Source organism: Equus przewalskii, chromosome 1 (genome assembly GCF_037783145.1).
Source record: "Equus przewalskii isolate Varuska chromosome 1, EquPr2, whole genome shotgun sequence".
NCBI classification, from domain to species: domain Eukaryota; kingdom Metazoa; phylum Chordata; class Mammalia; order Perissodactyla; family Equidae; genus Equus; species Equus przewalskii.
Genome location: NC_091831.1, coordinates 154,535,359 through 154,549,399, shown reverse-complemented (window position 1 = coordinate 154,549,399; position 14,041 = coordinate 154,535,359). Strand labels below are relative to the sequence as shown.

General features: G+C 42.5%; 1 protein-coding gene across 12 annotated transcripts in view; it reads right to left on the bottom strand.

The window, feature by feature from the left end:
- Positions 1–14,041, bottom strand: part of RYR3 (ryanodine receptor 3) — a 485,038-nt gene that overhangs the window by 76,837 nt on the left and 394,160 nt on the right. For all 12 annotated transcript variants that reach the window (XM_070584420.1, XM_070584411.1, XM_070584464.1 and 9 more), the window contains 6 exons: positions 13,392–13,459; positions 12,376–12,497; positions 8,630–8,679; positions 7,892–7,952; positions 5,726–5,964; positions 4,285–4,366 (listed from right to left, as the gene is read on the bottom strand). In XM_070584420.1, the coding sequence (XP_070440521.1) occupies positions 4,285–4,366; positions 5,726–5,964; positions 7,892–7,952; positions 8,630–8,679; positions 12,376–12,497; positions 13,392–13,459 (622 nt within the window). The remainder of the gene's footprint in view (positions 1–4,284; positions 4,367–5,725; positions 5,965–7,891; positions 7,953–8,629; positions 8,680–12,375; positions 12,498–13,391; positions 13,460–14,041) is intronic.

Sequence of the window (14,041 nt, the reverse complement as noted above, 5' to 3'; positions counted from 1 at the left end):
CCGCACCCCTGGTGGGAGGGGAGGGTGTGAGACCAGGGTTCCTCTCTGAGAAGCTTCTGCAACGTGGCTTCACTTCTGAGCAGGCCCAGGCCAGACCTGTTACCCCCACCATGCGTTCCTTCTCACCATCTCTTCCTTGATGATTTCCCATCTTTGCTAAACTCAAGGTAGTGGAAAGGCATAAGAAGAGGGACATCATTTTAATTTCAGACCTGAATGACCAACACCCTCAGTGACAACTGAGGAGAGTGAGGGCCTGTGTACATCAAATATGAAGATCCATACGTGGCGGCTGTCTTTTTCAGTCAAGTCTCACCATTTTTACCAACCACAGTGGCCACCGAGGAGAAATATTGTATTTCCTCTCCTCAGTCTTGCCTTTTGAGGAAGAGGAAGAAATAAGGAGATAAATCATGAAGGGGAAAGAAATGCCACGGGACAGCATTGATGAAAGAAAGTCCAGGTGAAAATCAGGGGTGACAAGGGGTAATGTCAAATCTGAGAGCAAATTTTAGTTGGCCCACGGAGAAGGACCTACGAAACTGCTGGTCCTGAGTTGCTTTGGTGATAAATTGACTCATTATTCCTCTCTTTTCTCTTTCTCTCACCAAAATTAAAGTCACCATCTCACAAAAGTGGAATTCTAGAAAGTTAGTCTGATACAAAGGCAATCCTTGGGGCAAAAGACAGTTCTTCAGTGCTGTGCTGACTTGTGGGTCATGCACGTCCCTGTCCTCTCCCATATTAATTACTGACAAATCTGAGTCTCAAGAGACTCACAACAGGGTATTTTCTAGTCTGGAGCACACACATGATGCTAATTAGCCACTCGGCCAAGAGGGATAAACAGTTCTTCTGGCTGAGCTGTTAAAAGTTTTGTAAAAGTAAAGCCCAGAAGTCTGCCAATTAACACTCCTGGCTGTGAAAAACCACAGTGAATGACCTTGGCCTCCAGGCCCAAGAGAGACTGAGCAACGTCTGCTGTTATAAGGCTTCTCCAGCCATTAGCGCCCCCTAGGGGGCAGTGTGGGTGTGGACCAAACAGAGCAAGGGCTATGGAAACAGCAACAAAGCAAAAAAGGCTCTACATGAAGAGTTTATCACTGGATATGGAAACTCTTTGTTTTCCTCCACCTCAGTTCTTACTGCCTAGTACAGTATTTTGCATATAATAGTACTTGGTCAATAGTGACGGACTGAAGAGGGTTCAATGTGTATTTCAGTCTCTGTTATTTCCTCAGTCCATCTCTCAATTTTATTTCCATGGATTGGGGTCTTGCTTCTCAAATGTCTATTGTTAGGGGCACAGGCTGAGACACAGTCATCATAGTAATAATAATTATGCCTTGCACATATCTGGTGCTTTGCAATTTTGAAAGTTCCTTCATGTATATTCCAGAGGATGCTAAGGAGAGGATGGCACACGTAGCAGAGGGGCAGACAGCAGGGGCAGGGCAGGGTGCTAGAGAGCAACACTAGTAATCTCAGAGGTTTAGGGAAAGTGTGCAATGTTTCATTAGAAACAATTGATCAAAGGGGGCAGGGCAGGAACCAAGACATCTCTCTAAAGTGTGAAGGGAAAAACAGTTTTCCTTGAAATAAAATGGAGACTCAATGCTTAATGGAATCAATTTCCAAACTTAGTTTTCTTGACCAACCTCAGCAAATGCTCTATCAATTAATCAAAGAATCTCCATGTTAAAGAATGTAAGTTTTCTCCAGGGTTAAATGCCTAGAGCCTTTACCCTTCTCTGAAATTTTGTATCTGAAAACTCCACCTTCTCAGTATTGTCTCAATTAGAAAATATTCCAAAAGAAAGGTCCCTACTCTGTCTCAGTGACTTTTCCACCTCACAGCTAAGCCTATCACTGCGTGTCTGGAATCTTTTCTACCCACAAGGCACACTCAAGCTATAGCTGGAAACCAAATATTTAGCGGTTCCCTTGCAACCTACAGACATTCATTAGCCAAAAAAAGTTCAGTAAAAGGTGGTTGAGAAATGGTGGGTTTTATTGTACTTTCCTCCCTAAAACCCACAGGAACTGGGGGAAAAATTGGGAAGAAATTTGGATCTATGCTAAAATTGGAAAATGTGTGATAACTTCAAACCACAAAGTATGGACCAAATCCAGGGAGGATGCTGAGACTGAAACATACTGTCCAGACTTAGAGCAGAGTGTAGAAATCTCCGGAAGTAAACATGGAGATTTTGAGGACCCCAGAATATGAGTTTTTGCTTGAAACAAGGAGGATTGAGGGTATGAGCGGGCCCTAGGAGACTTGTTGAACGACATGTCTTTGGGGCCCAGGTTCCATATTGCAGAGTGGCAGACAGGACCAGAGCAGGGATGGAGGGTACATGCCACCTGCCACAACTATGACCTGACTCCCAGCCTGCAGAAACCACTGGAGGTGGGTGGAGTGGAAGAGTGAGAAATAACCTGTTTTGTAGCTGCTGATCCAAGTCCGCTGAAGTAGAGAATAAACATACATTAAATCACTAACTCAAAGTCCCATGACTATAGGATGTACTAAGAAAACAGTAGACTTTTAACTTTACTTCTGTAGTTTGATTTTTTTTAATAAGTATGTCTTACTTTCACAGCACAAAAGAAAATAAACAAAAGTCATTAATAGTGGCAGCATCACAACTCTAAGATTTTAAATCTTCAGTTCCTTAGTTGCTTCATTAACTAACAGAGAGGCAGTAGGGGGAGCCTCGATCTAGGTGCTTCTTCAAGTCCTGACTTCTTTCAACATGGAGTATAAAACACAGGCGCCAATATTCAGTGCTGGGGAGAGCAGATATGCGACAAAACTGGAATGAATATATGATTAATGCAGAAAAAGTCATATGAAGAGCAGTCTTTTTCCGGTCTGACATTTCAGAGTTGACCCTTCTTTGCCTTTTTTTTTCCAAGAGAACAATGCATAAGCTTTTCAAAAAACTGCACAAAGAAACACATATAGATGTCTGCGTATACACACTTGATACACTGAGAGACTAAGAAAAGATATTGAGAAAATATTCACAAAAGCTTAATGGAAGAAATGAATTAAAGACACCTACACCTTCCCTAAGTGAAATTCAATAGTAAGTGAAAGAAATTTTATTAATTCTCTTATTGATTTGGTCTGCCCAGGTCCTATTTCTAAGTGACAAAACTATCCATATTTTATGTAAAATAAGGAAGGCTATGCAACCATCGGAATTAAAATCATAATAAAAATAAATTAGTCATTAGTTTTTCAACTAATTTCTTCAACTGTGGCAGCTATTTGGAAGCTGTTATTCTAAAGACAGAGATGTTTCTTCAATGCATATTTTGGGTAATAGTATATGATTTCATTAGTTCTTTAGTTCTTGAAGGAGCTGAAGTCTTTTTGCTTTATTGCGAAGAAATTGCAATTAAATTTATGTAAGTTTTGATGTGAAACAAGGATTTATCATTGGTTTGTTAGATAAAAGCATCATAGATCGAGGAGGCACAGGGAGCATAGATACCAAGGGGATGTTTGGATGAAGTAATTTTAAGCACAGATCGAATTTCTTCCAGTTTCCTCGTTTGAAAGGCAAAAAAGGAAAAAATATCTTTCAAGGATAAGACTAACTCCAGAGTTGGTTAATACTGTGTTTATCCTCCTGATCTTCCCTGTGGATTTAAAGAGAACAACACAAACACATGACATTTGAGGCTGAAAAGCAGGGGGTCACCAAAGGCCTCGGTTGCTCCAGGAAGATTAGAGAGCAAAGTTGAACTCAAGCACCTCCCAAATCAGCTTGTTCAGATTCAAGCTTATTGAATAGCATTTCTGCTCCCAGAGTGCAGACTTGTTTAAAACTATAGCTAATCTGACAGCCGAGCATGCTAAAGGTCCAGGGCTGTATCACATAGAAACTCATTAAACACAACAGCAACTGCCTCGCGTCCCTTGAGCTTCTCAGCAAGTTTTAACCACAGGAACTCTGGAAGCTATTTGAAAGCTGTGATTATGAAGCAATAGACATTTCTTCAACTTGTTTTGGTCACTAGCACATGATTTAGCTCAGCTATATTGCTCCTCCAGCCACACACATTCACCAGCTATCTGCACAGAAGTCATAAATCTCAAGAGCCTCATTACACTTCTTATTATTGCCATACACATTTCATAACCTAGGCCAAAACCACCATCCCATGAGCATTTTGATTTTGCTGGAATGAAAAGACGTTATTACGTATTTAAAGAATGTAACATTTTTCTGAGCTCAAATGTGTTGGCCTCTTTTGTTCTCTACTTACCTTTCAACATAGATGTTCTTTCCTGTCCCAAGGGAATAGAGGCTGCACAGTATGTGGTAGCATGAAATCTGCACGTCGCCCACTGAAAAGAACAAAAAAGAGCTGTCATCACTGTGCTCCAATCCCAGCTCTCCACCTCCCCCCCATGGAAAGGGTCCACCAACAGAAAAAACGTGCCGGCATCTCCCAAGATCCAAAGATCTCTCTCTCTCTACTGAATATAGTGCCTTTTTACCCAGATGCTAGTTGCTGAACTGAGAGAGAACACAGTGACAGGAACTGAACCATCCCAGGCCCTTTGAGTGGCTTATGATGTGGATCTCATTGTTGCTAAGGGAAAGGAATCATTTGACCGAGTCCTTCCACAATGGGATTTTTTTTTCCCCAGAAGAGGGAGAAAATGTGGTCAAATTTTGTCTGGGACAATATTTCCTTCCTTTCAAAGGAAGAATGCAAGAAATTTGAAGTTTGAATGAGACTTTCATTCATTCCCTAGGAAGATATGTACAATATCCCTACCTCTTTAGAGATAGAGCAAAATTCCTCATGTCTGCCTCTCCCAAGCTCTCTGATGGATGTTTTTCAAAAGGCAATTCAATCATGTCATGAATTTGCCCTGTTTCCTAAGGGAAGGGCATTGTTCTGCTTAGCAACTCAAAGAGTTCAATCTTTAGGCTACATGGCCCTATTAATGTCTGGAATTCATAATAAGGCCGGGACTAATTTAACACAATGAGAACTAATATAATTTTTTACTTTTCAACAAGGAAGTGCATTGTTTCCATGACACAAAATAATGAGTTTGATGTTCCCCCACCCCTCCCTCCTACTGCATGGAAATAACTGATTTTCATTTGTTCAGAGGCATGAAGACACAGTCTTAGCTATCAGACAACTGGTTAAATTGAAGCATATGCCAACATTTAAAGTGTGAAACTGAAGCCTGGTGGCAGAATATTTGCATGAGAGGGTTGTACATGGTACTAAATGCAGACTAAAATAAAACCAACTGGCTATGGTCTTCTGAAGGAACAGATAATGAAATGTTAGCATCTTTCCTTTGCTCCTGGTAACCAATGAATAAATTAGGACTTCTTAACAGGAAAATTGGTGTCTGAAAAACCCTGGGAGCAAACCTCTATCTCCTACTGGATTACTCAGATAACCTTTTCAAATTAAGTAGGAGCACAATGGCTGAGAGCTAACCTAGTGGGTGGAAAATTCTGGTCCAGAATAATAGTGGGAAAGATTAAATTTATCTATTCAAATTTGGGGATTTCTTCCCTCCAAGAGTCTATTACTTCATTTTTAAATCTAAGAAGAAAAAAGTGTGTAGCAATTATCTCTCTACTCTGCCCTAAAGGTCAACATAAGTGAGTCACATTCTTCCTATCTGTGGCCATGTCCATATAAATCCATGACAGACGGCAGTCTGACTCACAGAGTAAGTCCACCCCGAACTGATGCTGAGCAACGTGCTCAAAGATGGACGTCAGGATGGGAAGCAGAGCCACTGTGGTGTAGTTAATATTCTGAGAAACGCCTTTAATCTGCGTTCTGGAATGGGTAAACTTCCCGAGCTTCAGGTTTTCCGAGGTCTTCTCTAAGTCTTCTGCGGCATTTTCAAAGAAGGCTCGTAACCCAGCCTTCACCAGCTCTGAGCCTGACTTCATGACAGTCCTGTAAGCAAAAAATGTTCAAAACAGAAGTCTAATCTGAACCTTGGGTCAACCCCCTTCTTGAAACTGGTGACTTGCAGTGCAACCTGGGCCCGACATTTGACACTCCAGTCACCCAATGACACTGTGTCAGGAGAAATGGAGAGAGCAGTTAGCATCCAGGAAGAAACCTGGATCACACAACCCCCCAAGGGGCCTAGCAACTGGACGGGGTGCTCAGTTTAAGGGAATCAGTGCTCAACTCTTCAGGAAATGTAGAGGACGATTCAGAAGGAAACTGGTATTGATCACCTGCCATCTAGCCAATAGTGCAGGAGGCTACATTCTTCTGTAAATATCTAACCAAAAGGAGGGAGAAGGGAGTTTTGCTTGCAGCTCACCATGGGATAAGCAACTTTTAGCTCTCCCTATGATGTAGGACCTCTTACAGAGAGAGAGGGGAGAGAGAGGGAGAGAGAGGGAGGGAGGGGAGAGAGAGAGAGAGAGAGAGAGAGAGAGAGAGGGAGGGAGGGAGGGAGGGAGAGAGAGAACAAATAAATAAGTCAACTGAAGCTTAGATTCCTATTGGCTTGCAGGGATGTCATAGCTTGGAAAAAGTGAGGGAGGAGGGACAGCCAGCCCCTTTTGAAACCATCAGCTTAATCAGACACTGAAAAAGCCACAGAAATGTGACCTGAGGGAATGGAGATGAGCTATGGGTGTCTGGGGCCTTCTCTCAAAACGATTTTATAAAACTTAGAATTGTAACAAAACCTACAAGTCATCTATTATTTTCCATATTTCTACATCTTATTCACAAGACTATGACAGGCTTGCTACAAGGACAGATGCTTTTTATCTACAGCATTTTTTGATAGTATTCATCCAACCAACAAGAAAAATAAAAGCAAGGAAATAATATCATTGGAGCCTGCTCCGATACTGTAAATATTCTCAAGCTCTCTTCCGAACTTTCTAGTCGCAGGTTTTGTCATGAATGATTATCAAACACATTGACCAGCATTTTTAAAAGTATGGTTCTGGGAGTAGATTCCTCATCCCGATTACTAAGGATTTCAGTCTCCTGGGATGTCTTGGTTGATCCTGCAAACTGTGTGCTGTCCTCATATGTCTACAACATGTTTGTTTCTCTCAAAAACCCAAAACTTCCCTTTAATTAGCCTTAACTGTTTTTAGGTAACCATTTTTTGTTTGAGGAGATTTTCATCTTCTGGCCACACTTTTAAGTGGGAATTTCTCTTCTGCATTGGGTTTTGGAATGTGTGTCCTCCTCTCAGCTTTGACAAGGGCCCTACTAAATGCGGTGTGTTAAAGAAAGCTCCCTGCCTGTCCTTTTCACAATTCCTCTCTTTTTTATCTCATAAGTCATTTATATTTATATGATCATAATTTACATAGATACATTTTAAGACACCCTTCTCCCCTTTCAGCCATTTTTCCTCCCAGAACCTCAGGCCATGGCTCAAAACTATCTGTGTCTCTGATCCTTTGATAGTCACATCTCCCTGCATTTTGCTCCTGGCCACTTAGAATTCAGAGAGCTGTGGTTCCCTTCTCCAAGGATGCTTATGGCCTTGCCACCCATCAGGCAGCTCTTCGTTTTTTGTGGAGAATGAGGTACAAAGTGGCACTTTAGCACATTATATATTTTATCTTCTGAAAGATGAACTTCTTAGTAAGAGGAGACAAGAATTGATGAAATGCTCAGCGTTTAGTGTTCAGCGTATGCCATGACATGGCTCTCCATCACGTCCACCAAGAAACAGAGAGTGCTAATGTCAGAGTAAGCACCATCTTTTCCCTGGCTGCCTCTCTCCCCAGCTCCTGCAGAGCCGTGACATGTTTTCTCTGCAGTACCATAATAAGTGAGGAGAGAGGGTCAGAGAAGGAGTTGTGAGAAACTATTGGAAAAAACCAGGCAGACTTACCTTGTGTCAAGTGTCTGAGCTAAGATGTGAAGACAGCTCACCATTGTAGTGGAATCGCTCCCTGGAATAAAAAATATCACCTGTGACTTCCCAAATCATTCGCCTGTCTTTTTTTGATAGTCAAAAAAAAAAGATGTCAATGGTATGGAAGGCGGAGGGAATGTTCTTTTTCACGGCACAATGCCAGCAGATACAAGTATACAGGAGTGATTGGATTAGAAAACTTCCATTTACAAACACAAGTATGACTCATATGTGGAACATAGGAAAAAAGCCCCAAAGCAACAAACACATAGATACAGAGAAAGACTGGTGGTTACCAGGGGGGAAGGGAGGTGGAGGAGGGCAAAAGGGATAAAGGGGGACATTTGTAAGCCTGTCTTTTAAATGCAATCTTCTCAATGTGCACAAACCACAGCCCAGCATAATTAACCAGCAACACACCAAGTGCCAAGCCTCTGTTCAGGGACAATGCATTTATCTCTGGCCTGACACATCCGCTTTATGATGGATGTTAGAGGCAGAGCTTAAAACCTTCACTGGCGTGGAAAATCTGAGCTGTTAAATGGGTAGAGAGGTCATTTATCACACTTCAGAGCAATTTTCTATGGCAAATTTAGGTGACACCTTAGTCCTAAGGCTCCGGATGTCTGTGGGAGTCACAAATAAAGGCAAACGCCAAGTTCAGAGTAATTACAGGGAGGAGCGCAGCCCTTAGCAATGCTTCTGTTCACTTACCAAAGAGGGAAATCCTGTGTCGAACAAGAGCAGCGAGTTTGCAGAACAGGCTGAAGCAGAAAACGCAAGTGAGAAAGGCTCAGATATTCAAGGACTACTTTGTACCTCCCCCGGTCCCCATGCTGAAAAACAAAGGGCATAGAATGGTATCTAGGAAGATGCACTCTGTTCTTCTCGAAGGCTCCTCTGGACCACACTATGAGTACGTGTTGGTCCCGCTGTCTTTTTGGAGAATCATGAAAGGTACCTTGCAGGCCGCTCCAACCTTACAGAAAACAATCCTTCTGCAATCATTACAGTACTTTGCAGTGACCCGGTTGTTGGAAACCATCCCTTGCTATAGAACACTGTGTGTTGAAACATTCATTTGTATGACATTCAGGAATAATGAGGATTCTGGAAGGAAGCACCCTTTTTCCATTGTTGCAATAGATTGCAAACGATTTTGCCGCCTTCACTGGGGGTGTAAGTCTTTAGTTGGAAGGTGGGCTAGAAGGTGGAACTGGAAGAAAGGTAATGATTCAGGTATAGGGGACACTGTGTTGAACAAAAACATTTTAAGAAATGCTTTTCTTTGCCATCTCCCACCAGTCTACAGGCCTGACCAGACTGCTGTCCTAGCTGTGTCCCTGGAAGCTAGGAAAGCCCACATCCTATACTTTTGTGCTTTCTGACCCTACACCATGCTTTTGCCCATATTTTCTACCATGGAACCTCTTGGAGGTCCAGTTGTGTCTTACTGTTTTACTTTCCACAGTGCTTAATAGAAGGCATTGTACAGTTAAAAAGAACCCATAAATGTTTCTGAACACGCTTCTGGTGGACCCTATCTAGAGACCCTACGGCCATCACTTGACCTGTGGTACTGATGTTCTTGGGAGGGCATTTCTCAGAACTCTTGACATTATTTACACTGGCGCAGCTAGGCCAGACAGAACTTGGCAACCCCTTCAGAAAGCAGTCCTTCCTGGTGGAAAAGAAAGAGGGAAGGTGGAATAAAAACACCTGGAACAGGCCATGGGATGCTAAGGTGAGATGGAGCCGCAGTTCTTCCCAAGGTCTTAGAAGTCATGGGCTTCTTGCCTCACACAAGGCAGAAATTGTTTAGAGTACAGCTCAAATGGAGAAGAAAGACATCCCAGGCATTGGCGGGAATGAAAATTTGCTCACCTGCAAATGGTTTTCAATGAATGCCCTGGGCCTTTCTGGGCCATCTACTGGAAATCATGGCCAAAGACCCTCATGGTTAGTCCTTTGTTTTTGTGGTGGAAATAAGTTGGAACCCTTGGCCTAGAGCTTAAGAGAACTAAAAAAAAATTAATAGAAATTTGGCAGCCAGCCAGCGCGAAATTAAATATGGACTGCTTCTTCTTTTCTCTTCCCATGGTGTTTTTTTGGAGATATGTATCTGATCAGGACTCTTGGAGTTGGGGGAGGAGACAGCCTGGAGGAGGATGAATTCTGTGGCTCCGCCATAACTAGCTGGGCTGTTGAGGTTAAGCCACTTTACCGTTCTGGGCGTTAGCTTTCTCATCTGTAAGTACAGAGTAATCATATGATCCTCTTAATTTTTAGAATTAGGGGCTGATAGACTCAGTTATTTCTGGTGAAATACTTCAAAGTGGACTCATGCTCTGTCTAAATACAAAATGACATTTTTCTAACTAAAGCAGATGGTTGGGTTGTTCGATCCTAACACTAACACGGTTTCCCCTGCTGGCAGAGGTGCTTTCTCAGGCATGCCGAAGCCAGGGCCTGAAATTCCCAGGAGTCCCTTATTGTCCCCTGTGGAGCCCATGATTTAAGTAGAAGCATTGTCCTTAGCCCAGAGATTATGTGGGGCCGGAGTCCCCAGGCACCTCCCTCCACCTCATATTTGAGGTGATAAATTAGAGGGATCCCAGAGGAGAGAGTCTGGGAAGCACTGGTGAATGGCATCAGATGCAGAAGAGGTGGGGCTGGGGAAGGAGGCAAACAAGAGGGTTCTGGAGATGTGAACACGTTCAGTGCAGACACAACTGCTTCCGTGGGAGGGCGGCAAGCGCACGGATGGCTCTGAGAGCTATTTGCAAGGCTGATCATCAGCTCCAGGTTGTTTTGCAGCCGTGACAAATGGTGCCTGGCTGAACAAATGTTACATTTCCATGAATTAATAATCTCAGAAAAATAGATGCAGAAAACAGACACACCTGCCCTCTGTTGGATTATCTGAATATCTCACTTTGTACCTCATTTCCCTCACTTCCTACAAAATACACTGGTGCGTCCTGAAAATATTTAGGAAATCTTTGGTCCATAACTATTCTGGGTGTATCTCATTTTTTTTTTTTTTTTGGCTTAAAACAATACAATTTAGTATCTTACAATTCTGGAGGTCCAACATCTAAAATGGATTAGAAGGGTGCATTCCTTCTTGAGACTCGAAGGGAGCATCTGTTTCTTTACCTTTCCTTTTTATAACTACAAGCACACACTACTTCGTCGCGCGCATTCATTTGAGAATGATGATCAGCTTTAGCAATAATTCATATGTGGAAGTTTTTCAAAGCAAACTTCCCTGTACATTTCAAAATAATTAAGTTTTTAAATTTATTTTTATTTTTTGTAGGTGTATCTCATTTTGACAGCATGAGCTCCTCCCTTAATACATGAGATTAAGCAATCACAGTGCAGGGAAAATGGCACTTGACCTGGATAGAGAGGACTTTTCCTTCTTGCCTTAACTTACTACCCAGGTCACTGCAGGCACTGGAATGGACCTGGTCAAACCTCAGTTTCCTCCTCTGTGAGATGGAGACCAAAATACACAGGCAGTTCCTAGAATTTAGGGCATCGTGATGTTTCACAATGGTACTTACACAGGTGGGCAATAACTCTTGCATATGAAATACTGAGCTCATTGCTTAGCCATGCTGTGTTTCATAGATGTTAGAGAAATCCAAAGATGTAATATCCCCCAAAGATGGTGATATTTAATGGCTGGGCCCTTGGAAAGTATGATGTACACCATTCACCATCAATGGATGCTAGGGAAAGAGGTGACAGACTGCTCCCTTTAGAGTCCTTAACTCTTTGCCGTTTAGAAGTCTAATTCATTCTTTGTCACTCATACATCAAACACAGAGAGAACCTGAAGTATGGCAGAACCCATCTCTTAGCCTGATCATGAAGTACTTTGTTCTTATCTCTGTTGAGGTATTCACATGTTATGCCTAGTAGAATGAGAAGGGAGGCTAGTGCTCTTGATGACAAATTTTTTCCTATTAGGAATTTAAATTGAATTATGTCGCTCCAGATATCAAATCTCAGATCATCCACACCAGGACTTGTAAGATCTGATTCTTTTTTAAAATTTTAATCTTAAAAATCATGATGAGAATGGGATTGAAAGCAGCATTAATCTGTTTCTTCTCAATGTTGTAGGTTTGCTTTTCCCAAACTTCAGAATTACCTTTGCCTTTTTCTAAATGTTATTTCAGGACAGAAGTTCACCCGAGTATGTACATTTTCCCCAAGCCCTACTGACACCCCCCAAACAGTATACTTCTCTTGGTTGCCAAAATAATACATAGGTAAGTACGAATAAAATTACTTTCAAAACCAAGATGATAACCCAGACCTCTGAGCTACCACTCATCAGGCTACAGTTCATTTCTCCAAAAGATTCACCAGTTAGTCCCCAGGAAGTGGAGGTATTATATAAATCACATCAGCACCGTGACCTTCTCTTTCTGTTGTAGACTCACCTGGCCACCATTTCTTTTTCCTTATGGGAGGCATACCCGCTGCTGCTCAGGGGCTTCAGAGGGGAGGACAAGAAGTAGAGGCGGTGATTGGTGAAGTACTGGTCAACCAGTGGGAGAAGAACCTGGAAAATCCACCGGAAATTAACTTCTAGGAGGCCGGCCAAAGCCCTTCCTTTGGTTCCTTTGAAAAAGTTCCTTCTCACTGAGCAAAAAGCTTGTGAAAGCTGGTCCTATTTTTAATACATTTTCCTCTTCTATGCTCTGAAACCAGAGGCCTTGGAGATGTGTGAAAGGATAGGGCCACCCACTAAGATCCCAAAGAAATAGGAGTACAGCCTTGAGTCAGCATTTTCAGGAGAGTCCTGTGCGACATCTGTACTTAGACAGGGCTTCTTGGACACAGCATCCAGCAGGCACACTTGAGGCCTTGCCTGGCACTACGAACTTTGAGCATTGTGTGTCTGCCCCAAGGCCTCACAGACATTTAGTCCTCTGAGTAGGGCTGGATGGCAGAGACTGCTCACTGGCACACAAATTCATTCTCCCCTTCTTTCTCTTAGCAACAGAAAGCCCCATGTTTTAGCTGGGCATGGGGTCACCCAGCTAGAGAATGCATTACCCAATCTCTGTTGCAGGCAGGTGAGGCTAAAATGACCAAGTTGTAGCCACTAGGATAGAAATATTAAAGAAAAGACAGCCTCCCCTCCCCTCTCCGTCTCCCTTTCTCACACATGTGGTACAGGTGAGCCTGTCTGGACCATACTGACTACGCCTTGGAAAATGATGGAGCATCAACAGAGCTTGGGTCCCTGGGTGACGGCGTAGAGCAGAGCAGGCTGCCCACCTCCTCAGACCACCCACCTGCCTTGGGACTGTTCCACAACAGAGAGATACATGTCCATCTCATTGAAGCCACTGGAGTTTTGGGTATCTTTATTGGATCAGCTTAACGTGTACCCTGAATCGTGTAGATCCTAAGAAGAAAGTGATGGGGTTAAGTGCAGAGAGTCACTTACTTTGGCAAAGAATTTGATCTCCTGGTCATGTGGCGACTTTTCTGTTTTCCCACTGCTGACAATGGCTTCTATAAAGGCAAAAGTAACACTAAGTTGATCAGAGTTAAAGAAAACAAAAAAAGAGTCACAGCATTTTAGAAACAGAGCAGCTTTTCCAAAGGCCGTGAAAAGGCCATCTGATTTTACAAAATATCTTATATTTTACAAAGTACTTCACAATTGTGCTGGTGAGTGATTTCTCGTGTCAGTTCTCTAAGCAGTTTCACTATCCTTTCTCCACTTTATGGATGAGAAAGCAGCTTTGGAGAGGTTGAGTCACATGCCCACAGTCACAAAGCAAATAACGGAAAAATTAAAATAGGATGAGTTATATGAAAAGTGACAAATGGTTCAATCAAACCCAGTAAGGAAACCAAGGAGGAAATTGATTCTTTTAAGTGTGGAGAAAAAAAAATCTCAGCTACCATTTCCCCCCAAAAACCATATGTCTAAATGAATCATGAACAGCTAAGCATGAAAGCATCATTCCTTGATAAAGTATCAAATTCTTCTTCTTCTTTTCTTTTTGTGAGGAAGATTGGCCCTGTGCTACCATCTGTTGCCAATCTTCCTCTTTTTGCTTGAGGAAGAGCTAACATCTGTGCCAATCT